This window comes from Clavelina lepadiformis, chromosome 7 (genome assembly GCF_947623445.1).
Source record: "Clavelina lepadiformis chromosome 7, kaClaLepa1.1, whole genome shotgun sequence".
In the NCBI taxonomy this organism is placed as follows: domain Eukaryota; kingdom Metazoa; phylum Chordata; class Ascidiacea; order Aplousobranchia; family Clavelinidae; genus Clavelina; species Clavelina lepadiformis.
In genome coordinates this window covers 478,093-505,466 of record NC_135246.1, presented here as the reverse complement: position 1 = coordinate 505,466, position 27,374 = coordinate 478,093, and the positions used below count along the sequence as shown (strand labels likewise).

Below are 27,374 nucleotides of genomic sequence, written 5' to 3'. Positions count from 1 at the left end.
CCACTGGTTTACTATATTCCATCGAAAGTGTTTTCGAAACCACAGTCCACATTTAATTTCAAAAATCAGAGTATTTTAAAGTTCGTTTCGCTACAAAACCTAACTATAAATCCTGATTTTTTTTTCAACTTGTGAACGCGCATTCTAATCTAGGAACAGCGACCACCGTGACTTTTTGATGACAGACAATGATCCAAATGATAGACCAGGTTTAGTCACTACGCTGACATTTATTTATTTAACTTGTTACTAAATTCTTGCGTAAACTGAAAGCTCAGTGATCAGTCAATCAATGTCGATCTATCAATCATTTTATTTTTCGTCAAAACCGCGGTGGGGACAAAAAGATCAAGCCAGTTGTTGCATGCGCCAATGAACGGGAAAGAAGCGAGATGGCTTACAACATGCTCAAAAATAATTAAGATAACCATTGTTGGTATCAACTAGCATGGCCAATAAATGTAATAAAAATTTAATGGTATATTTTTATGAACAGCCAGCACCAAAGATAGCTGACATGACCAAGATGGAAAAGTTTTCTAAGTGCACGGGGGATAAAAATTATTGGAGCACATAATAGCTGTTGATTTATCTTGTGGTGTGGGAGATTTCTCACCCAAAAACACTGCTCTGTATTTCGTGGCAACTTGCTAACAGCTATTATTTCAAGAAGGGAGCAAATAACACAGAGCCTACGCAGCTTATTAATGTACATATTCAACCATGATTAGTTTTTCTCATGTTGCAAGTTGGTAAAAACTCTTTGAACATTATCAACGAAACGCGAAACAAAATATAATCATAGCAGAGACAAGCACAAGCAACAAAAAATAAAAATTTTTGAATCATCAAAGCATGAAAAATTAGTAAGGCTGGCTTCATCAATTTAGTCATAACGATTCGCCAAGTTTCGATAAAAGTCCATGAAAATTTGTCTGGTGCACGATAAATCAACTGCTAAATGTATAGTTGCAAGTGTTAGCCTGGAAATGCACTGGAGGAAAATTGAATAGGTGCACACTTGGCTGACCATTGTACACCTGAGTTAGCACACCCGCACACCGGAGATTTTGGCGAATCTTGTTAAGAGATACAGACTGAAATACAGCAAACCAGTTGATCTGTGGCGGCCTGGGTGGCTTTTGTAAAATCATTACGTCATTCTTAGAAATGTGTTTTCCAGAACAATTGGAGTTATTAAACTTTCAGTCCCGCCACATCATTCTTAGGAAAGAGTTTTCCAGCTAGTAATTGGAGTTCATAAACTTGCCTTTTCAGAACACTGCAAACTATCGTTGGTATATTTGAAAACTTGCTACGAATAACTTCGTGTGAAAGCTCCTTATTTGTACGTTACCAAGTCGCTTCCAAGAAGCTGTTTCCAACTTAACCGAATGTAATTTGCATTGCAAACGCACTGTTTTTCACGTCCACACGCCTTGAAATGTTCATGCCTTTTTTGTCATATATTTCCGCCACATCGCAGCACGTTTTATAAGCTTGAACTTCTGCCCGAGACTCCCTCAGAGCCTCAGACAAACGCTGACGCAGACGTGAAGTTATAGACATATGTAATACGGTACTACTGTAGTCGTGGTGATTGCAAATCAGTAGACATCGCGTAAACAGTCGTATGACTTGTGTTCTTGGTTATTTGTAATATTGAGAAAGTGTACAGCACCTACAATAAAAGCCTTTTCTGGCAAACGGTATTTGTTATAATATAATACGAACGTTCGGCTGTCAGAAAGGTTAGAGAATTCTAACCGCACGCAACAATAGAGTCAGATACTAATGTAGTAGGTTAACTAAGTCAATAACGTAAGCTAAGACCGATAAAACTCTGTATCTGCATCTGTCGGCATCAACCTCTGCATTCTAAACGACCCCAACCTCTACAGATCTGGTACACGGAAAATATTTAGAATTTTGGATCAAGTGCATGTGTAATGCATTTATATGGTAGACCCCAGCTACCAGCTACATATTATGACGTCATTTGGCTGTTTGGTCAGACTGCAGAGTTAGGCTTGGACGCACTTAATATTGCTTTTCATGAACTTCATTACAGCACTTGAAGTGCATTATTCTGCACGAAATGTCTTGGGCGGAGCTTCTGTGCACTCAATTCTCAATTAATTTAAAGATTAACTACGTCAAACTTCATACTGTTTAATTGCGCACTTTCTATTGCGTCTGACCATTTTTGCGCACAGCACTTGTCAATTTTTTTGTTGGGCGCACCCAAAATCTTGCTGAAAACAGCCTCTGAAAAACTCTGCTGTTCTGCACCTCTGCACTAGACACAGAATTTTAATATTGCTGTGGCGTAAGACATAGGCTATAATTTATTTTGAGTAAATCTCCCTGTACTTAAATGAAAGCTTTCCATACAGCCTATCACAGCAAAATTTGCGTCTTTGTACGAACGAATTCTCCTGGAAAACTGCAGTAGCCATGTGGCATAGCCTAAACTTTCCAGTGGCCAGTCTGCTGCCAAGAGAACCCACAAACTGTTGACAAGAAGAATCCTAACAACGCTCAAATAAACTAAACCTGGACCAACTTAAAACCATTCATTCCATTTCTAAATTTTTCAACATCCCAAAGCTTGTCTTCCATTTTTCTAATTTTAAAGCTTCATAGACATCTAACAATTATCCTTTTGTTTAATGGATCCAAAAACAAATACAAACGTGTTGCCTAAAGGCAATAAAAATTAATGTAGGAGCTATTTGACCAATGTGACCTGATCATCACCATGTGATTAATTTAAAACAGAAAGTGCATATCCAGTTAAACCTTTAAAATTATTTAGACCACTACGCCAGATTATGCGGAGACACTATGACATTTAATAATTCGCTTGTGCATTACTCGTGTGAGGTATTACACAAGGAACATATCCGTCATAACGACCGCATTTGCTGGCGGTAATTGTTAGAATATGAGCGAGGACGATTGATGGTTGGTGACTTGTTTTGCTTCTGTTTCGATTGATGAGTTCTCATTTCTCAAATTTGCGTGACTATGCTGTTAGTTGCTTGATCCTGTCTATACAAATTACTAACTTATAAAGTTCCCATTTTATTTATTATAACACAAAGGTTTTCACCTTCGGGCAAATCTTGCTGAATGTTACATCGCGCTCAGTAACACGTGAGACGGTAAAAGGGAAAAGGGAGGTTGTAAACATTACAACAGTATATATATGTGGCAAGCTAGTTCAAGCGAGGAAATTATCTGACGTCATTAAGGAGAACGCAAATTTGGTCAACAACTGAATTACGGGATTCTAAATTAAATTCCAAACATCTTGGAAAACAACTCGTGATTCGTGACGTAATCGTCACAACACAAAATATGCAATTATCAATATTATGACTAGGAGTATATTAGCGCACGAATCTTCAGTGATCGATTAAACATTTTAATTACAAATGCTATATGCCAAAAATTAAAACAATTTGCTTTTCGGTAGACATGTTTGTTTGTAAGCGTATTTCTTGTAATGTTTGGCAATGTCGAGGTTAGCGCCGTTTTTTCCGCCTCCTCACTGTCAACAATACGAAATATTACATTTACTGTATAGTCAAACAAACTTATGCTATAGATATCTTTAATACAATATTCTACTTTTAATATCGTATGAAAGCTGTTGTTCTTTATAGAGCCATAGATGTCAAATAAGAACACGGTTAAACACGGATAAATGTAATTTAGCACTAAAACTGTTTTGTGCCAAAATTTACAAATTTCAATTAATTACCAAGGCAATTGTTCTTGGACTGAGGAAAGTCTTTGCACGATCTAGACCCGGCGATAATTCCTCATCGCTCCAGCCCCGGTTACCGAACCAGCTGTGGTGCAAATTCCGACGCACACAATGTTTATTTGTTTTTGTTAAAATGAAATATTTTTATTGCCCGAACTTGGAATTGTCAACCAGATCCTTTGAACAAGAGAATGCCCAAAATCATTACCACAGAAGCGTCACTGTGTGCCGATCATAGCGCGCATTATCACCCTCGAACCACTCTGCCACAGAACCGAAAAAAATGCCGGTTTTCTTTGTATGCAATGAAATACATGACTATGAGACAAATACAATAAATAGACAATCATAAAGCCGTTTCAACTCTTCCCAAATTATACTAAATTATATGACAAATATTAATAATATGCTTATAATTGGAACGCCTAGTGGTACTCATTTACCTTAAATAACAAAGAGATGGATTATTCAGACATTTTTTGATCGTGTCTTCTTCTACATGGAAATCGTATAACATAAAATTTATTAAGTTACCATGTAGGCCTAGTAATCTATGGACAGGTGGGGTTATGAATATATTCATCACCAGGTTGCTGCTACCTTTGTATGCTAAAAATTAGAGCGATGGATTGAACTATCAGGCAGAAATATTTTAATTTCTTTAAAAATCTAACTTTTACCTTTTATTCTAGTTTCAATGAAATTGCGTCTTAAATATTCGCATCCAATTGGCCAACTCGGCTTATATAAACCAATAACCAACATCATGCTCACAATAAACTGTTTGCTGTCTGTCCAAAGCCTAGATTGCCTACGACAGGGGTCCGCAAATAATGGGTCGCGAGACCTTCCAGTCTGGGTCGCGAAATATTTTAACTAATATTTATTTATTATTTATTGATTTTAACACAAAGCCCATAGTTCTCATTAAGTAGAATAAATGCATTCATTTACTTTACGGTTTTATGTGCTAAGTTTCACACAATTTTGTGCAAGAAAATAGCTACTGTCAATAATAAATACAAAAAAATAAATAAATAAAAAGAGTGTAGAGTGTATCATGGTCATTAGATCATTATCATGGTCATGGTGTATCATTAGAGTGTATCACGGTCTTCATTAAAGATGGGTGCCTCCAGCAGAAATAGCCTGCGCCTGTTGGCTTGGATCGCTACATGTCCACTATGATTGCTTGGAGCTCTAACCTCCGCTTGGAATATTCACTGAGGCCACATAGACAACACATATCACTCGCTCACATGTGATATGCATATCAGATCACATATCGACAATTGTAGTGTTAGACTTTATATTTCAAGTGTTATGACGTCGACAAGAAGTCCCGAAAGAAGTGCAGTTTGTGCCGGAAAACGATACGTCCAAGTCCAAGGAATTGAACAGCTAATTGCTGACTGGCTGGCATAGTCTATCTGTGCAAAACCGTCTGCGTTTTTCACATTCTACGCTCACAACGTATTTGTGTTTAGCGAGTATAGAAAAATAATCTCATTCTTTTTATTTCCCCAACTTTGCAGCCAGCAAGCAAAAGACGAAACAAAATTATCACCGAGTAAATTTAGTGCAAAAACCAATCACACAAAGCAACTTTTCTTCACACAACATTCAAACAAAAGAACGCAAAGTACGGCAAGAACGAACAAAGATTTAGTTTTAACAAATCTTTACCTAAACTATTTGAATAATAAGTAAGATGACCTTGGTCACGCTGGACTGGTTTACTACCAGGTTCAGCTAAAATGACCATTTTGAAATATCAACACGTAAATCAGGTCGCTTATTTTAGAAGACAATATATTTTTGTCTGGAGGTATCTTTAATAATATTAATCAGATTCAGAAATTGATTATGACTCAGATTCCTCTGGCTCTAATAAGTGTCGTAGTTCGGACTCTTGCGCCATCTGGCGTTTGTACTGCGGTCTTATAATGACTAATATTATAGTTGACAGAAGTGTGAGAGCGAAGGGAAATGCACAAGAGGCGGTGGGTCCGACTCTGGCCAACATGACTCGACCGATGATGGGATAAATAAGACGAAAAAATCCCATTCCGACGATATTGACCATGGTGACCAGCATTGTAGGCTTTGGATAGGTAACTTCGACCAAGAGCTCGAATAGGGACGTGTTGGCCATCCCTAGGAAGAGCCCAGTGGTTACAACTCCAGCGTAAACACAATCCAAGACCCGATATTTTATACCGAGCATGACTACCAACGTCGCAGCACATTCGAGGCCAACACTGATCAGCACAACCGGTCTGTACTTTTTAGTTTTGGTTATAATCGGTCCCGCGATAAAGCCACCTACTGTGTAAGCGATCCAACCGCCCATTAAGACATAGCCGGACTTTTTATCGAGATCAGGGATATTTTTAAAGGTGCTGTGTAGAACGGACGATAGTAGGACGCTGTCGTTTCGCAAAACCGGGTTAACAGCCCCAAATACGAACCACACGGCCACAAAGTAAGGGTCTTTATACAGTTGCTTGACCACGGCGGCATACTGCTTCAGGGTGGTCTTCAAATCATCGGTTTGCATATTGCCCTGATTTTCCTTCGCGGAGATCGCTTGGGCGCGCGCCTCACTAGGTGGCAGGGCAGGAGCGTCCTTCACGAAAAACACCGAGGCCAAGGTGATGACAGCAGCTATGGAAGTTACTGCAACGAATGTCCACATCAGTCGAAATGCAATTGTTTCGTCTGTCTGCGTAGGATTTACTATCTGTGGCGTCAAAATTGATCCAATTGACTCGCCGATGCCTCTGCCAACGACCTGCAGTGCCACGGCGGTGGCAACCTCGTTGGACGCGAACCATATGGCAGCAGTTGGGGGCGGTATCGACCACGAGATGATGTTACTGAAACCCATAATGCACTGCCCGACGATCACCGACACGTATCCGGTTCTCATTGAAACCCCGACCGTAGTGAGCGCGAAGCCGAGGAACAATCCGGCGCACATCATGACGTAAGAGTTCTTGAAGCCGATGCGCGCAGTTATCAATGATAGCGGGAACGCCATGCTGAGGAAAACGACAGATTGCGTGAGAATAAACCAGTCCACCTGCCACGGCTGTATGTGGAAAAACTTGACGAAGACGTTGTTGATCGGTCCATAACAGGATTGGTTGAATCCCCTGAGAAAGATGGCTAGACAAGCGATGAGCAGGATAACCCATCGCCTCGTGTAAACAGCAAGCTCCACGCTGTTTATGTCATCTGTGACTTCCTCTTTCATCTTGTCTACTTCTTTCTCTTGCATATCATCTTCATTTCTTCCTTCTGTCATTTTTTTGTTAAAATGAGTCAAATTCAACTTAATTTCTTAATTGGTTGTATCTGATAGTTTTAGCTTAGGCCTTTACGCATTTGTAAGTAGCCTAATAAGAAAATCTGGTTAATATTATCATAGTCGATAGGCTAATCATAAATTGTAACCAAGTTATACGTCACGGTTTGCATGCTTCAATATTGAACCGACTAAGCATTTACAAAAAAGAAGCGAAAAAACTGTCTAACTTTTGCGTTGAAACGCTACCCCTTGCTGAATAAGCCCAATATGCCAAAACGAGGCAACTTTTCAACTAAACAGGAGACGGCAGCGCCGTCAACCTCATCATCCGATCAACCTCAAGGATTGGCAAAATGATCATTTTTTTCACGAAACTGTTGAACCTGTCCAGTATCTCATTAGAGGTACAGTTCTAGTCATATGAAAGTTTTATGAAGCTCAACTTTCCTATTACGTCTGCAACAGTCTGTGAGCCGCCGCATATGTTATCTTTCGAGCGAATGCTTCCTTTTCCCTGGCTAATATTTGTTTCTTCTAATAATACCCTCTTCGTGAAATCTCTGTAGGAATGTAGGCTACAGCCTAAGCTTACAAAATGGTAGCTAGGCCCATTGGCCACCAATCTTTTACATTCACTTTCACCACATTATAAAGTGCTGTTCACTTTACTGTTTTTATACAAGTGGCGTTATGTTTCTTAGCTATTTCCCTAAGAATGTTCGAGGGTTCACATCTAACCGTAAATGCATCTCCAGCCTTCATAGAAGGACATCTCGTGCTGCAACATACGAATCTTGCCTTGTGTCCTTGTGCCGGAACTCCGGGAAGTCATTACAACTCATTAATCACGAAAACGTGCTCGTCATCCTACACCCGGTTCCCTGGCTTTGATATACATCAGGAAAAGTTATTGTGGAAATAGTTTGGGAATTATTCGTTGACAAATGTTATAGATTTTCACACTGAGCTGGTAAATTGAGACTACATTTTTATTTCATGTTGTCATTTATACTGTTTTGTGATATGTTTGCTCGGTGGTGTACGGCGTGACATTTCTAATGTAAAACATGTGTCGTGGCTCAATAAAGGAAACCCGACATAGAGCATTGTGTACTCCACTAACCAGCAATCGCTTGGTTTAAACTCACTTTTAAAGCGCAATCACCTAAAAACGTACGAAAAAACCATATCTACTAAAATAAAACGTAAAACCATAAAAAAACGAATAAAAAAACAAACCCATTAGTTTTATATGCTTTTGTTTATATGATTGTGACGTAATAAGAGCCATCACAATTAAGCGATGAATTTACGATTCTGCCGCTTATTTAAGCCTTTAAGGCAGGGGTGGGCAACATACGGCCCGCGGGCCGGATCCGGCCCGCGACGGGATTTTGAGCGGCCCGCAGACAGTTTCCGGTCTTACATGATAATGTGGCCTGCGGCCACATTCTGCCGCAATCCCTGTATTGCGTCACTGAATAAGTCCAAGTTTGCCAACCTGAGAAAGATGGCCATGAATCTACTTGTTCTGTTCGGGTCTACATACATTTGTGAGCAAACATTTTCGACCATGAACATTAATAAGACAAAGCTGCGTTCCAATCTATTCAGGAATCCGGCCCGCCAAGTACTTCATTTTCTCATATCAGGCCCGCCGACCGAAGAAGTTGCCCGCCCCTGCTTTAAGGCGACAACTGATTAACCACCATGTATTATTAAAAATCCTTTCACCATATGTTTACCGATAACTCCTCTTTGATTTAAGGCCAACTTGTTTTTGGACTTGCCCTCACTTTAAAGTTAACGGACGACTTAGTTCTAGTTTAACCCAGACTGAACCATAAGATTTCGTTACAACTTTTCAAAACCCACAGAAAAAAGCGACGTCACAGATCGAAGAAAGTTGCGAAAAAGTTGTAACCGTTGTAACATTTTTAAAAAGCTCACCACGGACGTACATGGATTTCCCAAACCATAGACATCTTAGTCGTACATAAAAACTTAGCACAGAAAACTTTCTCCCATTTGTTAAAAAACTTTATTTTTGCGTCCTGGTGCGAATTTACCGATGTCTGGTGGTAAAATCAACCTGTACTATGATGTCTATGCGACCACAACTGGAAAAGGGTCTCAGCGATAGATATCTTATATATAACATACTGGCTTCACTTCTTAAAGCACAAGCGCAAGGTAGTTGGATATCTAGTTGTTATATACAAGATATTTATGGTCTGAGCCCAAAGTTTGAAGGACATTATTTCGATTATGACGTCACACGCAGCAGTATCTTTGAGTATTTTGAGGTGGGCGATCATGCTTCCTCGTAACAACCGCCTGCGTTTTTCAGCATGTAGTCGGCCACTTTAGAAGCTTTTGCGCCGAAACATTTGAGTCGCGCAGTCAGTTCTAGCTTGGTGGTAGGTTTGTACTGGCGTGGACCATATCCCGGCTCTTTTTGGAGGCTGGTCTTGATTTTTTGGGATTTTCTTAGAGATCGAAGTGTGGCGACGTCTTGCGCCATCTGCTGGCGGCCATACGCATCAACTTTCTTCCAAAAGGTGGCATTGAAGTGTTTGTAGAGAGCGATGTCCTTAAACAAGAGTAAGAGTGTTAAGAAGAATGAAGTTGTTCATTGTGTTCAGCGGATGGTATTTTAGGCTTACAACTTTCTCAAGACGGTCGAAAGCTTCTTGCTGGTTGGCATCGAGCGCCGTCTTCTCGTACCTCCTCCCATTCCTCCCCGATAAATTTATATCTTTCCAATCCATACAGAACTCCTTCTGTGACGAAAACATCCAAAGTCATCTTCTTCCCAGGCGTGGGAAAATAGATTCGAAGGAGCGATTTCTAACCTTGAGGAGAATAAAGGACTCGTCCATGTATTCCATGATCATCACAAGGTCCAGGCTGTCATCTAATTTGCGAATCTCGCGATCGATTATGACGTCATCTTGCATCATGGGGTCAAGGCCAAGGTCATGACCTTGATAATTTTTGAATCTTGAAAAGTAAGTTTAAGCTTGTCAAGAAATTTGATTTTGTGAATTTATCTGTTATTTACTTACAGAGGTTGCTTTGGAAGCACCGTTGGTAACGTTACCGGTACTTGGAAAAAACTGTACCGTTGGTTCCGATATTCCGTACCGTTTCAAAAAAGTATTTCGGTATTTTCTCGGTGCTCGGTGAAAATTTTGCTTTTTCAATTTTCCAAGTCAAAACATATTTGCCTTCACTCTTTGCGACTTTATGAGACATTTGTAGGAAAAACTGTTAATAATTTGCTGTAATTTTTAATTAACATAAACTTTTATAATTGCACTTCTCGAAACCTTGTAGTAATCGCGTGAAAATGACCGAGTATCTGGACGAAAAATCCTTGAAAAATAATTTTGTTCATGGATTTAGTACTTTTCTTTCAAAGTACCGACAGCACCGGCGCTGGTGCTGGAAAACCACAGCGGTTTACCGCGATTTGGCAGTGGGGTACTGCCCACTTCGACTGACTTGTCACAAGAAACGATCCTTTACAAAAATTCCACTGTATTACCTGCTTGGACGTTTTGAATTTTAGACATCAACTATTTCTTTCTTTCTTCACTTTTGCTCTCTCTTTCTTGTCTCTTTGTTATCTCGTTTTTCTCTCTTTCTTCTCTCTTTGTTATCTCGTTTTTCTCTCTCTCTCCCTCTTGCGACTGCAAAGTTTTCCTTATAAAGTGAACTGTCAATGAACAATCCCAAACCACACACAAATGTTTACCTGAAGTGCCACGCCACATGTGGTCCGAGTTCCTTCTCCGCCATCGTCACAAACGTCCGCACGTCCACGTCGCGACCCTTTGTGACGTAATTGATAGGGCTGTCGTGGCATTGTGGGCCGTTTTTCCCTTGTGGTTTATAGAAGTTAAACGAAGACTGAAAATGACTCCACGGCTCCCGGATTATTGTGACGTATCTGCGGACAAAAGTTAAGTCGTAGCAGGATTCAACGATTCGTATCAAAGCATCTATGATTTCTATGATCTATGATTTGAGAAGGTAACCAATTTTGCCACCCACATAAATATGCAAATTTTTTGAAAAATCTTGCTTTCACATGCTCTATAATGGGGTTAAATCTATAAAAATTGGTATTTGTTTTCAAAAAATTAGATAATCTTTGGATTGATTTCCTAAGATTTGCGACTCCTTCATTTATGCATAAATTAACAAGATCTCTAAGTATTTTAGAGCCTACGTACGTCATACATGTATATGACGACTGATCACCACTATGACATCATACTTGGTATCCTCGGGCATATGACGTTGAAACTCTACCGGATCGTACCGGAAGTGTCCATCTATGACGTCAAACTTTCCTGATGGCGTAAAATCGAAGTTGAAGCGGCCCGGGTATCCCCCTCCGAAAGGAGTGCATCGAGGACGAGGCATCTAAGAAAGATGAAAGATGAGATGAAAAATATTTTAATGTACTTAATATGACGACGTCGTCATAGCCCTGATGTTTTCCGTGACGTCACCTTTTTAAACCCTTTGTCCCCGAAGCGACTAATCGCTTTCTGTGCTGTTGTACTTCCTGTTTTGTGGGTCTTGATATAAACCACGTGACGCCATTTTTCGCACGTCACTGCCTGTGTCGTCGACGGCTCATTCTGATTGGTCTGTAGAAAAGGTTAAAGGTGAAACACTGACTCGGAAATATTGAAATTAGCTTCCTCATACCGTCAAAATTATGTCGGTCTCATCATTCGTTGTCGCCGTTATGATGGTGTCATAAACGAACTTGTCATTGACTCTTTCGTTGACGGCAAATACAAGAAGAGTCACCAACATCAACAACACCCCCATAACACCCCACTTGTTTAGTTTCATCAGATCGCCGTATGACGTCATAATGTGAAGGTGAGTCCGCAAAATATGTCGGTGGTTCCGTCTTGTACTGAGCTGCTGGAAAGCAAAATGAATCTCATTATGATTCGATGAAAGATTTCAAAATCATTTCACAACTCAACTTACACAATAAGTTGAAATTTTACTTCTTTTTCAAATAGATGCAATATTTCTTCCTTTTACTGAATCTTGCTCCAGCCTAAATTTGTTAAATAATCTTTCAGCTATTTTAAAACTTAAATAAATTAGTAAAAAGTGACTTCCGCCAGTGTCTGACAACTGCCTGCGTGAAACACGAACATATACAAAGTTGGTTGCAAATAGCTGCAACCGCTTCCGGTTTTAAATGATCTCGCGACTTGATCAATAATTAACACTTAATATAATTGAACTTGGTCGCCATATATTCTGAATATTTTGGAAAATTGTTTTTGAATTGATCCACAGAAAAATGCCATCATTAGAATAAGCTCAAAATAGTCTGAATGAATCGTTCGAAGCGTAAATATGTTGTTGATCCTTTTCCAATATTTTTGAATAAATTTTTGTCTTGATTTTGTTCCTTAGCTGAAATTCGTAAAGTATGTACGCCAAACTTTTGCAAAGTTATAGGCGCCAATTATTTACAGCATGTGCAAGTATGCATGCTACAGTAAGTACGCGTATATGCATAATTGCAATATGAGTGGGTCTAGCTTCATGTTTATGTTGCAGAATATGATACAATAGAATAAATAAAGCTCGAATTTATCGGCGGTTTCCTGTAGCTAGGGTTCAGAGATTTTTATATCGTCCAACTTTAAACTTGGTGCGCGTGAGTAATTAAGCTGCTAGCTACAGAGTCATGGTGCTGTGCTGCTGCTGTTCTTAGGGTTTGCAAGTTGTTGTTAATTATTAATTGTTCGCTAATGTTGAACGATTGTTCGCTAATCTGACTCCATTGATAGCGCGTTCATTAACTCCTGATAGCCTAGTTGAGCATCACAGTACCAGAACCAAATGTCTTGAATATTGATCTGTTTTGACTCTCAACGAAACAGTTACTGTTTCCAGGACACGGAATAAAGCTGCATTCCACAGACTGTAAATGACAGACTGCAACATCAACTACTACTACTAAGTACTAACTAACGACTGACAACTAACGCGCTGAGTGCTGTAGTACGAATGTTGTAATTCGGAAGTAGTCAAAACTGGGTCGTGTATAATAAACACGGTCAAAATGAAGTGCAGCGCTTGTTGTTAAACACACGAAATGGAACACAAATATCATCAAGTCTGCACGAGAACTCCGTGGGAATAAGGGCTAGAAGAAACCCACGTGTAGAATCCCATGTGATAGCACTATGGGTATCATACCAACAGTATTGATTTGCTTGGGTAAAGGCTTCGTTTTGCAACTCGCCTGTGACTTCCACCCAATGACTGATAACATGAAACATTTGCTTGCTTGCTAAACACAAGCTGGAACAAGACTGGTCGTTGTAATGTTATCTCGAGAGACTCGAAAACTTGGAGCAAATTTACTTTTGTCGCCGCTTAAGTTAAAAGACGAACAGCAACATATATTTCTCCCAAGCTTGATCAGATAGATCTATAGGTCTACTGCTTTCTACTTTTGATAATTAAAAATGTTGTTTTCCGGTCGTCAATCGATAGAAAACGTTTTTCGTGGGATCGGGTCTATCTATATTTCGATCTACGAGGTCGTTTTGGGAGCTGAGCTTCGAAAGTATAATTTGTGTAGCTGTTGGTCTCGGTCTGAAATCGAAAAGTTATCTATTGTTATCTTTTATGGTACCGTAAGCCTATCAGCATTGGTGTTAAATAGCTCTCTCAATGCCCTCTCACTACATTTACAACTAAGAGAGGTTTTTTAAACTACAGTATATCAATAAACAGGAAACTTTCTTGAGGCATGAGGTTACGGCACAAAACCGGTATCATAGCCTAGATTCCCTAGAACGAAAGTAACTTAAGCCGTTTAGCCTGCGGGGAACAGATGAAATAACCTTTTTGAGACCGAAATAAAATTCAACGTAGTGCTTGCTATAATGTGGCCCGTGTTCCATACTCAGTTGCACTTATTGTGCAATGCCCTATGACAAAAAGAATTCATTTGTGCACTACTCGTGTGAAGTATTACACAAGGAACATATCTGTCATAACGACCGCATATGTTGGCGGTAATTGTTTGAATATGAGCGAGGACGATTGATGGTTGATAACTTGTTTTACTTCTGCTTCGATGGTATGAGTTTTCATTTCTCAAATTTGCGTGACTATGCTGTTAGTTGCTTAATTCTGTCTATACAAATTACTAAATTATAAAGTTCCCATTTTATTTATTATAACACAAAGGTTTTCACCTTCGGGCAAAGCTTACTGAATGTTACATAGCGCTGTAGTAACCAGTGAAATCGGTCACACGAAAAGGAAAGATTGAAAACATTACATCAGTATTTATATGTGACACACCAGTTCAAGCGAGGAAATTATCTGACGTCATTAAGGAAAACTCAAGTCTGGTAAACACTGAATTACAAGATCCCAAATTAAATTCCAAACATCTCAAAACAACTCGTGAGTCGTGACGTAATCGTCACAGCCCTTAGGCAAGCCCTTAAGCCGTTTAGCCTACTGGGAACAGATGAAATAACCTTTTTGAGACCGAAATAAAATTCTACGTAGTGCTTGCTATAATGTTCCATACTCAGTTGCACTTATTGTGCAATGCCCTTAGGCAAGGCCTTAAAGACCCGTGCTTCTGTTTTAGTGGTGAATAGTTCTAAATTTAGGTAGATAGAAAAACTAATAGAACAAATAAAAAATGTGCGACAATCGGAACTGGAATAAAAGCCATCTCGATAACCGTGGCTCGTACGGTTTTACTTGGAACAAAGACATTCCGAATATAGAGATTATCAGGCCATACTGAAAGGTAATAACAACTGCAATATTTCCCCAAACGGGAATTCAATGGCAAGTTAATACCGTAACCATATTTTACATGTTACCTTGTTGTATTGTTACGTTATTGTAACCTATCCTTAGGCCAAGCTTGTCACATGTCTAGAGGGAGACAAGTTTTAGTTATTTGGGCCAATGTACTGTATTATTATTACAACAAACATCATATTGTGCTATTAAGAAATTCTTCAATTTGCATTGGCGCTTGAAGAGCACAAGGGAAAACTTTCAGAAACTTGGTACACGGCGTCTCTCAACACAACGGGTCTAACATAATTTTGTCGAGGCCATTTTGTTTTGAAATTGGGACGATATGGCAGACGTGAAACCAGCCTGACGTTTTTCCGACGATCCGAAAAAAGTAATTCCATCAGGCTTTCAAGGCTTGCCGCACATCTCTAACGTTGCAGGAGTGCATTAAAATTAAGTTCAAACGATGAGACGCTCAATGCACAAATACTCCCAGTGGATGTTCTTTCGGAATGTGAGCCGATGCACCACGGAATGTCCCATAGTTATGCTGCTGTATGATGCATGAGAAGGAGTTTTAAGTTGTTAATTCGTGATGTCACCACCATCGGCCCGAAATCGAAGAAGTTTTCAAATTACAAGTCAATTCAATTTTCTTTTGAGAAAAGATGTCTACATGTCCGTCATCACGTCGGTCATTATGTCCGTTATTTTGAAAAAGTTCTTTCGTGGCAAGTTATAAATACAAGCGGACAAAATGCATAGAAGTTTTGCTTGTAACCAGTACGTAGGTCGAACTGTAGTAACAGTGACTTCCAAAGCCTGCCTTGTAGTGTTGTCGTCAAGCTATTGTCAAAACCGTGTAGAGGAAGTGCAGCAATTGGGGGCATCGTTCAACGCTCATCGAATAAAAACTAACTGCATTAGGAAGCAATGGTACCAAAAAGCTGAAATACTATGCGGTTTGGGCGAATTAAAACAGTTAAAAGATCAAATACTGCAGGTTTCTATCTTTAGCCGACTCGCGGGAAAAATCGATAAAGGAATGTGGGTCAAACCAGAGCGTTGCTTCAAACAACATGAATAAAGTTAACGGTGCAACTTCAGCAAGAAAAGCGCAACAAGAAATCATATTGAAAAAATTCCATATCGATGTTTCCTACATATATCTTAGTAGTAACCGTCATACAAATAATATATATAGTTTACAGGTATCGTGCAAAAAAGTGAGCAGGCTGTTGTAGAAAAATGTCAGACTTTATGTTCGAAGTTCCCTGTCGACTGTTTTCAGGTGGAAGCTTGGACGAGAATCATTTTATCCACCTTGGTCCATATCGCAAACTTTGATAACCACATTTTTCTTTAGTTCTTACCAACTTTCTATTTGTAACTTACGAATAAATAATGTGAACGTCACAAAAAGTCGAATGTATTAAGGGTTTTATATTCATATGTACTTATTGCGTTGCAACCCTAAACAAAGTGTTTTTATTACAAGAGAAACCGGGCTAATAATCCAGATGGGGCTTTGGGTCACAGCTTTTTAAGTAAAAACACCATAACACGCAGGACGTTCACTTGGAACAACACGCAAGAACGGAATGTTTTCGTGTAACAACAAACACAGACATACAGTACTGTAGGTTATGAAATTTGTGCATAGTTTATACTGCAATAATGAGAGGTGTACCAAACAGTTTGTGTAATCAAAATGTAAACGTTCATATTCTACTGCGTTTCTAAACGATCTGAACCGATATTGTGCTCCCGTTTAACCGCACATCGGTGCTCTTCTGTTCAATGAATAAGTCTTCCAAACCTCCAGGATTCTTTTCGTCACATTGACTTTTATGTCGTTGATATTTCCCCACAAATGTTTAACCAACTGCGTTGCAAGCGCGTGGTCTCCGTGGGAAGAACGATCACTCATAACTGACAAAGGAGCGGGCTAAAAAGAGTAAATAAACACTATTTATTTAAACGTCTTTGCAAATAGCTACACAGCAAGAACAAAGAAGTGTCGAATATCTAAAACCGTACAGCCTACTAGGAAAAGCTCGTCTTACGCTATTCATATCACAATCACCAATCCGACGTGTAATAAATGAATACGTCCTTCACTGAAAACTAATTTTATCGACCACAAATCAAAGGAGTATTTGACCGAACTTTCGGAATTAAAAACAACACCATGTTGTTTTAAGCCGGAGCTTTATCGGTTCGTCGCAAAAGTGAAGACTTGTAAAGCCTTAACATACCAGTAGCTTTCTTGTCCAAGCAGTACTCAACAAATTTAAGGAGGCGTTCACAACTTAGAAATACTTTTTTATAGACAAAAATGTTGATACTTTATTGGCTCCGGTCTCTAATTAGGAGGGATCCAGTCTCTAATTAGGAGGGGTTCAGTCTCCAATTAGGAGGGGTTCAGTCTCCAATTAGGAGGGGTTCAGTCTCTAATTAGGAGGGGTTCAGTCTCTAATTAGGAGGGGTCCAGTCTCTAATTAGGAGGGGTCCAGTCTTGCCTAACCCCATGCTAGTTACAGGCCTGAACCTTAAGAGGAACTAAACCTTGCAAAAGTTTCATCTCGGCGGTCTTGGTTTTTGTCGTGCAAGCAGCGCAAATACATGCAGTTTATACTGCTGCTAACTTTAAATGTACGCTGTACCAGAACATACATACCACGATATTGTAGTCCCCCTTGTTCAGCTTTCGACGCATAAATCCAGTGATCCATACGTCATCGAGATAAAGATGAGCAGTCCTTTTCGATTTTTCGAACAAGTTTTTGACCATTTTGCTACTTGTAGTGTACATTCCACCGCGGCAATAAACCGGCCAATAATTTCCCGGGTAATTTTCAAACGGCATGTACCACTTTGAGTTTTCATCCCGGGCCGGAGGATCCGCGGACTGGTAGTTATAGACGCAAGCCATGGGAAGATCACCGAAGCAAATTTCACCGCTTACTGTCGTGTGGGTACTTATAAGAGAATCAAGGTACCCGGTCAAAGTGGACGGATTTACGACAAAATCGTCATCGATAGAAGCGTACAACCAGTTCTCCGGCAGGACCTCGGAAGCCCACTGCATGCCAGCTACCACTTTTTCGGACACAAACCTTCAAACATGTACAGTAAATCAATGTGTGTGTAACTGACTCAAATTAACAAAGAACCTGGCATTGAAAACGAAACGAAATCTTTCATGCCCAGGTCTGGAACACGACGAGTTGATTTTAAATAAAATAGTTTTAGTCATTTGTCAAGTCTTGTGCTACGTTGAGTCGAGCTGAGTTGTAAACGCAGATTAGCTAGGGAAGCAAAAAACTAACACAAATTACAAATATATTCTATATCAAACAACAGACACCTACTGAGCAGAGTCTGTCTCATTGCACAGCAAGATATCTCCGTATTCTTCAGATTCCAGTTGTATTTGCTCCGTGAAAGTCCCGTTCACACTTTTACCGAGAACAAACACCACCTGAAATATGGCGCTGTTAACTACTTTCTCCGACCCCCATGTTCGACGAATAGCGTCTCTCCTGTCCCAGTTATAGACCGCGGACTTGACCAGGTAGACCATGTTCCACCGTGCGAGATGCACTGTGAAAAAAGTCCGTTTACACAAAATAATCGATGGTGTTGGACTATTGGTTAACGCCTATTAACGTTGCATAAGGGTTGATAATTAGTGTACTGTTTGGTTTTCTACTATTGTATGTCCAATACTGTGTAACGTTTGTTTGAAGGTTGAAGGTTGAGAAACAATTACTAATTCATAACATGACGATTCAACTGCTGAGTAATGGATTGTATACAATGTTGTCTGAAACCAAAACTAATGAAAACCAGGATCTTGTAGTTTTCGGAAAACAGCTTCAACATTTCTGAGAAAACTGTCACAAAACTCACAATTTTCAACTATTTCTTCTACCGCTGTAGGGCGCAGCAAGAAACTGATTGGTGATCTCTCTTCTGGCATTTCTTGCATGTAGATTCCCTTCGTGGCTGACAACTTAGCAATCACATTTCCATCAAAACGTTGTTCTCCGCATCTGACGAGTGTCAGGTCCCGTATACGTTTGAAGCAAAGCGGACTCACAAATAACCAGTTAACGATGCTGTTAAAATATATTTCATTTCAAATTCCTGAAAAATTCCACATATGATATTACCATTTAAGATTCCAGATTCTTGCTTTAATATTACCGAAACATGACTTACGCGTTCAAAATAATCCCGATTACTGCACCAGCCAGAAGGGCCCACAATCGTCTTCTCGAAGTTGCAATTTTTATACGTTTGAAATTCATATTCTATGCATATGACATATTCTTTCGGTACAGCATGTTTGAAAATACTGTACTTACTCACGTCGGTAAGTTAAAATTACAATGTCAAAAATAGTTTGAATGAAGAATAATTAGAGAACATTTTGTCTTATCTGCCGTAAAAACTCTGTACTGAAGCAATAGATAAGGGTCAGTATTTTTGCCTGCAGGAAATCCACTCACGTGGATTAACTCACTCACTTAAAACAAAACATGTACGTGACGCATCAATATTTCAATGGTCAAATTCTTGCCAGAACTGAACTAAAATAAAAGATTGATGTCTATGTTTGCTTAAGCCGACTTTCAACAAGCTCAAGGCTGTTTTACAACAACTTAGGCAGTGTTGCCTCCTTGACATCCGTTGGTGTATTAATTAAATCAAAAACGTTTAGCCTATTCTACAGCAATTACGCATTTTACTTTTGTTTCCTAGTTGTTCTTTAGACTGGAACCTTTTATTGACGTAATTCGATGCTGTTTCTTCAGTTTTAAAAAGGCACCAGTTGATTTATGCTTAAATTATAAATCTCAAATTACAGCGCTTCTTTTGAATAACTCCTGTTACAGCGTTGGCTTATGTTTTACCAGACAACAGAGACAAGTTAATCACAACAAGATACGTTAGACTGTGTAAGGGAAACGAGTTTTATTTATTTGTCTACAGTTGTATTCAATCTTTTTAAGTCTGTGGTTCATTAAAAGTGAAAGAAATGCTTTGAACACAAGAGTATGAAAATGTATGAAATAATTGTTATAAACTGAATGTAAAATTGCTTATTTGCTGTTCCAGTGGCTTACCAGCAGTTAAATTTAAAATATAAATAAAGCATTCAATATTTTTAAACAAATTTTAAAATTAACCTAAACTCAAATAAATTCCAGTTAATTTATAAAAAAGCAAATATTGTTTATAAAAATTCAAGTACAATTATAAAAAAAACGAAAAAATTGCATATAAAATCAAAAAATTAAAGGAAACTGTACGAATGTGTTCATATGTAAAATGATTTATAAAAATTAGGGTTGTACCGAACCGCAAACTTGTCTTAACGACTATATCTTGCCGCTTTATCAATGTCCTATATTGGTCATGACCAATGTTCCCTCTAATTTTTCACGAGTCTGAGCAAACACACTAACTCCCTGAGCGGTCCCTTGGACCACTGTGAGCAACATCAGACGTGCCACGTGCGCACTGTGCCCATTATTATGCGTTTATTTTATTTTCAATTCAGGTTGGATTTTTTTCTTGTGCGCAGCACAGATTTTCTGTGCGCGGAGACCGTTTCAGCAGTGCGCAGCTTAGAGGGAACATTGGTCATGACACGCATGTTAACGTGACTGTGAGAAAACCTTGAGACTCGGTTGTCAATCATGCCGCCTGTCAATCAATCAATGTCAATCATGCCGGCTGTCATCTAACTACGCGAACACTATTCTCACATCAGGGTTTGCAAAGCAATCATTCTTGCAACATTCTTTCCGTTACATGTCATCATTGCTAAGGTGTAATAAATAAATCGTTGATAGATGCCATCGTTTAGTTCTTAAATCGTAAAGCAATTTTTTCCAAACTTTAACTTACAAGCCGGCCATAACACATAAGTGAGGTAAAAATAATAAAAAAAATCTATCCTGCATCACGGCGTCACAGCTAGACGCCACACTATCAAACAAGGTGGCTCTACACTGGCCGTCAATTACCATCGCCATGGCAACTTTTAACACCTTTGTCGAATAAGCGAAAAGCTATTTTACCACAAACTCAAACCCATACATTAACAACGTAAATCAATTTTGGAATCTGTGAAGGCCACAACAGAACTCTTACTGCTTTGCTGTAAAAGTTTAACGTTTACGAAAGTCACGTTTTGCGTTTCTACCAACACAAGGGAAAATTTGATGAGAACACGAATGAGAAATGAGCTTAAAGAAAGAGAACACGTCTCACTGTGATACTATACGTTTGGTAATATAAATGTAACAAGCAAAAAGTGAAACAATATATACTTGTGTCACCAAATTTCACATTAATTATGATTACTATGTAAAGGTAAGTTTCTTGTCATGACAAAGATGTTTTCCTGAAACCGTTAATGGTCCACAGCTTTTGCAATATTTTGGTGATTTATTGCTTATTTTGCAAAATGGACCTCAATACTGAGCACGGCAAGCTGAAGCTACCCAAACATACTGATCGAGTGTTATGGTTGTCGAAGCTGGCAACTTGCGCAATGGGTTAGGTCTCATTACAACAAACAAGAAAATTTGGGGTGCGTATGTTTTCTAAGGTAGGCAAATGTCATTTCTTTGACCAACTTTAACTTGGCCAAGTATATAGCCTACTCACATTACCAGGGTTGCCATACCGTCCTTATTTCTAAGATTTGTCCTTATTTTGAAGGTCCGTATCTTAGAAAATATGCTTGTCCTTTTTTTCTCAGAAATGTCTTTATTTTAACTTGCGTCCTTGTTTTCGTCTTATTTTTAGGGCAGAGGGTTCGTATTTTGCGCATTTTGTACTAAAGAGATACAAAAATTGAGAACATGCAAATAGTATTTCGTTTTTTCATTTTTGGAACGTTGATTGCCTTCTCCTATTGTGCACTGCTTAAGCTAGTATTTTTATTTTGCTTCCTGTTCGTCCTTATTTTTGAGTCCAGACCGATGGCAACCCTGACTATAATGGTCGACTTCCAATTAACCAACACGAGCTTGACATTGCTTCATTGGTAATACAGTACTATGAAATGGAAAGCTCGTGTTTATCAATTAAAAGCTTACCTTTAAAATGCAATCATCTATTTTGCCTTTTTTGTTTTAACATTAGGCTACACACACAGCAGTTTGTCGCAATGACGCAATAGAGAGTCCAATAATGGACTATTGTCTAAGGAAAAATTGAAACCGCATTTTAAATTTGGTCATGTTCGGGAATGTCATGTTAATTCTGGAATTGGTCTTCAAAGGTATTTTTGCTGGTTGATATGCATCCGTCTACCGTCACCATAAGGAGCGGTGAAACAACAAAAGAGCTAAGCTACACGTGTTTTCCTGTAAAGCTATTTAGACTTGTCAGTGATGAGAAATACAGTTCACTTTGGTGGTCAGAAACTGGTAACCACTTTGTTGTGGACGTGCCTCGGTTTGAGCAAGAAATACTGCGAAATGACAGCGTTCCTGAAGCTGACGGTTTCAAAACAATCACATTCACCAGTTTCATTCGACAGCTGAACTTATATGGATTTCGAAAGGTAATTGTTGATAGACGTTTACTAGACTATTTTATTGGGAAAAAAACGTGCGTTTGAAGCTATTTTTCCCAGTCTCCTGTAAACCTTGCGTAAATAGGCTATTAGACTATAGGCTACTGGCCTAAATCTTCTTTTCAGTCTAAACCTAGGTGCAAATAAGCGTAAACAGTTAAAATAAACTTTTTGCATACATCCTTTCTCGTAACCTAATCGCCTATCTTTAACAATATAGGCTACGTGATATACTTCCTGTGAAATAGTTACTCTGTAGCCTACAGACAAGTACAGTATGAAACATAAATGTTTACCAGCGACTACCATGCGGGCAAACTAACAACACAAAGAGTTGAAATTAAACTGTATTCGTAGAAGTAGGCTTGGGCGGCTGATTTTCCAAGGCTAACTTTCACGTTGAGAAGCGGCGCGTTGGCAATAGGTCAAATTAAGCCACTCACGGAGGCTAACAAAATCAACTTCTTACCGTTTTTTTAGAAAACAAGTGCGGTAGTACCGTACGCTACTTTTCAGTCAGAATTTATACCGGTTTAAGTAAGAGCTGACCAGTGACCGATAGCATCACATGCTCAGCTTTCGCTTGTTAGGCTACTCTACCTAGGTGGTTTCATGTCAACTCAAACGACAGATGATTAAGCTCAAAATGACTTAAATAACGTCCGTGGGTTGAATTGACCGACCAGTGTCCACAAACAGTAGTTGCCAAGGTTTCTGGCATATACTGTATCAGAAAGCTCGCTTGGTTCAAAGCAATTTGCATTTAGCTTTCAGGGAAGTGATTTTTTATCTTTGTATGTGCCTCTAAGCTTTTCAAAATTTTCTGGTACTACTTGTCTAAAATGACTTCACAGCAGTGAATAAATTTGTAGCCTAATATAGTTGACGAAACTGTAATCGTAATGATTGTGATAAATATTTCATAATAGCCTACAATGCATCGCGAATGTTATATTTGGACATGCATGTAACCGCGTTGTATTTGTGGCTGCAAAGGACAACTCTAAGAAAGCATACTTCTACATAATAGTTCAAATGAAGTCCTCATCTACAAACAAAACTCAGTTATTTCTGTATTAAGGTCACCTTGGATAGCGACAAGCATGTCGACCCACGTGATTGGCAACGCTATGCGCATGCGTTTTTTATTCGGGGTAGAATGGACTACTTGGACAGGATAAAGCGGCAAGTTGCGTCATCACAGACAGCTAGCCGATGCGACAGAGGAAACTCCTTAATGGCTGAAGCGATGAGGGGTTATAACACGTAGGTCTATCAAGATATTTTTGAGGCGCTGTTGTTACGTTATTTTCAAATGACGTCACATGTTTTTCCAGAGCCGTATCCCAACATTTTCGTTGTAGAGGAATGAGACCGTCCCGAAAAGGACCGAAACCGAAATATCGTCCGCTGCGAGCATTACGTCACTACAAAAGCAGACGCAATCAGTTGCTTCAAGCAAGCGCTTTGCAGTCGCACGTGCAACCAGGTAAATGTTGCTTTTTTTGGTTCTCTTTTACATAGGCCATTAATTATGCTTCAACAAATGTTTAAAACACTGCTACTTTAGAGCTACAGAACCAATATTGAAAAAAATTCGGACGGTTTCATCCGCTTTGTATTTTCAGGCCAGTTTGTCCCAGCGTACACCTATGCATCTATGCAAAGCTACGTGGCCCCTGTTGAAGTGCAGACAATCCCAATCACTCAATTCGTGGGAAACGTTTGGAACAATGTTCAGTTCGAAGGACAACTTCCATCGACCAACACCATTGGTGAACGCGATACACTCGAGATAGAATGACGGTCAGGTGAAGCATGTTTTGGTTTTGTAATTTCAATTTTTTTATTTTTCTTTAGATGCAGGCCAAAGTGGGGAAGGTTGCTCCAAGAAAATTGCACCTGTGGCGCCCCCTAACGTCGCCAGCACTATGAGTCCGGATATGTGGCAGGTAGCATTCGCCCTGTTTTAAATATTATTATTGCCCTTCGTCTTATCGCGAATGTCATGGCTGTAATCTAATTCCGATCGCTTTTTACTGGCTGATTGTCCATTTAAACATAATTATGAATATTGCGGTCAGAACTATGCCGTCACTTTGTCCCCACAATGCCTGAACGAGGCGGATATGACGTCAATGTGCACTGAGGCGTTTCCGCAAAACCCAAGCTACCTTGTGGAGCCAAGTACCCTTGTGACAGACGACGTGTCCTTGCTTGCCAGCCAAGAGGAGAACAAGTGGTGAGATATATTTTATGCTTCATAAAGCGACCTCTAGTGTATTACATATCCACTAGCTAGTTGACTTGTTAATTCAACTTGCGATATTGTAATGCAAACTTGCTAAATTAATTTGTGGCTGTTGACATTCCTGGCTCCTGTTAACATCCGTGCTTAATATTGGAGCTTGTTGAACGTTTCAAGCTGTTGACACGAGCATTTGTGAGATCGATGCTCGCAATCATTATCCCATTGTTTGTGAATAGTTCGGCAGATTCTTACGCAACAAACGTTGCACAAAACTTCGACATTGTCTTGAACGCCGAGTTACTTGGAGACGCGGTGACTCTCGCCGGCAGCCCGCAGCAGTATTGCATCATCAATGACGTCAACAACATGACGTTGTGGCAAGACGAAGGGGATTCCCCGGGCGCGAACATGCTCGCCGACCAGTTTTTAGTTTGCAACAACCCGGTCGCGATGTGAGAAGATTGCTGGAAGGTTCCTGGTGTCTTCTGCTCATCTGTCGCTTTGCATTTTGGTCTCGTATTTCTCACCGCACACATTTCTCTTCGAGTAAAATTCGATGCAAGTTTGTCGGATAAGCTTCTGTAAAACTTGTTCATTTTCTGAACGAAATAAAATTTGCAGATATTTCATCACGTTGCCTCCAATTTCTATGTCAACTATCAGCTTATTATTTTTTAAAGATAGTTCGATCAACTTCTTTTCATTTATCTGATTCAGCGACAGTTGGCTGGTTGTAGCTGCAGTTGTAAATTATCGTGGTGTAATAATTCATCGAGGAAATAATTATATTTTTTGAGGATATGACGAATATATTTGGTTAATTTTGATATTACATATGATCAGTTGATCACTTCAAATCAAGCGAATGAAACTTGCTTGCAAACTTAAAATGAAATATAATCGACAAATGAATGCAGAGTAAAAGGTAAAGTTGCTCTATATCACCGTCCAGCGTCGAGTAAATAATGTTTTAACAACCGCTACAGTAGACTACCTACACAGGTATAAGTTCTTAACACGCTTGGGGATTAATTCCGCCCCTTCAACACAACTTACATTATCCAAGCTGATATTTACGCGTTTTATTTCGAATAACTTTTCTCATGATTTGAAAAGAGTTAAAGTGGGTTCAAATACCACGCATTTTCAATGGTAATAACCAAGTTACATAAAGAAGATGGACTCATAGTAAAGCATTCTGCCTATTATGACCATCAGACTTGATATATGTCGTCAGGAGAAGTTTAAAACGGGCTGCAAATCACAGCAATAGAACAAGGCAAAGCACTTTAAGGTTGAAGTTAGAGTGAAACTAAAATAATTTTGAAGTTATTTCTCGATTAAATATAACAACACGATGGTTCCGAAAATGTAGGCGAAATTTTTATATCTTCTTTTACAAATTATTGGAAAAACTGTTTTTATAAAACTGTTGATATTATCAAAACCGTGTTAACCAAATTTTAAAGCAAAATTAGAAAGAGGATATAGTTTGGCATTCTTAAGGTTAACTTTATATATTTTTGATACGAGGTTTCGCAAGCATAAGCTTGCTCCTTCAGGTGTACTGCGAAAAATGTACATGTTGTACTGTTACATGTGCTGTTAATGTTGTCTGAACCGTGTTAACCAGATTTGAAAGTATAATATAAAATAAAATCTGTGCGGGAAGTGGGTATGACGTCACCGTGGTGGTTCGGTTTACGGCGGAGTCAAAAAAGTGATTTGTTATAAGGAGCAGCATGTATGGAATCACAAAGTAAGGTCGAAATGTTACGTCATAATTACAAAAAGTAAAAGGCGCTGGTGTTTATAAAATTTGGTGGGCAAGGCAAAGTGTTGAAATAAAATACATTAAATACACCTGAAGAAGCAAGCTTATGCTTGTGAAAGCTCGCATAAAAGAATCAAAAATAAATTTCACCTCAGAGTGTCATCTTACATCATTTTGCTATATGTTGAGTTGACAAAGTTCAGCCACCACTGCCCAATCTACATAAAAGAATTTTTTCTACACCAGCGTAGCATATAAAAGCGAAGCGTGGTAGGCTTTGTTTTATTGTTCACAAAGGACAAAAGGCGAATCTGATATCATAACCAGCTTTTCATGTCGAAGAGAAATCTTGTATCAGACCACTTCCTTTTAATGTGGTAATTTGACATGGATGGCAGTTTTATAAAGCCAGCGCCAAAAAGGCGAAACCGCTGCGAGCAGGATTCGAACCTGCGCGGGAATATCCCATTGGATTTCGAGTCCAACGCCTTAACCACTCGGCCATCGCAGCGCCGTTTAAGTAACAGCTCAAAACATCTATTTAAAAGACGCCCGAGCAAAATTGTGTTTCGTTCGGTTTATTCGAGGTATGCGTATTTTATGTGCTCGGTCTATCGATACGTGAATGTTTCGAAATTTGTTTTAATAATGTTTTACCAGAAGTACTCAAAATTTCATAAAACCGACTTCCTGTCTACAACTTCTGAAGCGAAAGCAGTTAGAAAGTTTGCAAATTACAAGACCGAGAAAGGGCAATTTGCGTAGTGGAAAAATAATATGTCATTGATATGTTGAGGAATAATTGTCACTGGAGATGGCGGGTTT

General features: G+C 39.2%; 4 protein-coding genes and 1 non-coding gene across 6 annotated transcripts; 1 reads left to right on the top strand and 4 right to left on the bottom strand.

Moving 5' to 3' along the window:
* Window positions 1-5,276: 5,276 nt before the first annotated feature.
* On the bottom strand, window positions 5,277-7,175 carry LOC143466074 (choline/ethanolamine transporter FLVCR2-like). Its single transcript, XM_076964677.1, has one exon. It carries the CDS (start codon window positions 7,083-7,085, stop codon window positions 5,640-5,642), a length of 1,446 nt encoding a protein of 481 aa, XP_076820792.1. The 5' UTR covers window positions 7,086-7,175; the 3' UTR covers window positions 5,277-5,639.
* A 1,932-nt stretch (window positions 7,176-9,107) lies between these two features.
* On the bottom strand, window positions 9,108-12,680 carry LOC143465283 (galactosylceramide sulfotransferase-like). Of its 2 annotated transcripts, none has more exons than XM_076963502.1 (8): window positions 12,108-12,680; window positions 11,814-12,035; window positions 11,612-11,752; window positions 11,374-11,522; window positions 10,849-11,043; window positions 9,944-10,091; window positions 9,755-9,871; window positions 9,108-9,681 (listed from the first exon to the last, which is right to left on the bottom strand). In XM_076963502.1, the coding sequence occupies exons 2-8, from the start codon at window positions 11,982-11,984 to the stop codon at window positions 9,403-9,405; spliced, it is 1,200 nt and encodes a 399-aa protein (XP_076819617.1). In that variant the 5' UTR covers window positions 11,985-12,035; window positions 12,108-12,680; the 3' UTR covers window positions 9,108-9,402. The 2 variants fall into 2 exon arrangements, with proteins under 2 accessions (XP_076819617.1, XP_076819616.1); XM_076963501.1 differs by having other exon boundaries at window positions 11,814-12,038; window positions 12,108-12,679.
* Window positions 12,681-16,143: 3,463 nt separating this feature from the next.
* Window positions 16,144-19,407, bottom strand: LOC143465256 (beta-1,3-galactosyltransferase 1-like). Its single transcript, XM_076963453.1, has 5 exons — window positions 19,149-19,407; window positions 18,837-19,045; window positions 18,296-18,527; window positions 17,602-18,040; window positions 16,144-16,869 (listed from the first exon to the last, which is right to left on the bottom strand). Exons 1-5 carry the CDS (start codon window positions 19,235-19,237, stop codon window positions 16,693-16,695), a joined length of 1,146 nt encoding a protein of 381 aa, XP_076819568.1. The 5' UTR covers window positions 19,238-19,407; the 3' UTR covers window positions 16,144-16,692.
* A 2,747-nt stretch (window positions 19,408-22,154) lies between these two features.
* LOC143466162 (uncharacterized) lies at window positions 22,155-25,414 on the top strand. Its single transcript, XM_076964788.1, has 7 exons — window positions 22,155-22,512; window positions 23,606-23,790; window positions 23,862-24,013; window positions 24,153-24,299; window positions 24,385-24,476; window positions 24,609-24,766; window positions 25,012-25,414. Exons 1-7 carry the CDS (start codon window positions 22,246-22,248, stop codon window positions 25,229-25,231), a joined length of 1,221 nt encoding a protein of 406 aa, XP_076820903.1. The 5' UTR covers window positions 22,155-22,245; the 3' UTR covers window positions 25,232-25,414.
* A 1,564-nt stretch (window positions 25,415-26,978) lies between these two features.
* Window positions 26,979-27,060, bottom strand: Trnas-cga (transfer RNA serine (anticodon CGA)). The gene has a single exon. It is a non-coding gene; the product is annotated as a tRNA-Ser (tRNA).
* Window positions 27,061-27,374: the final 314 nt, after the last annotated feature.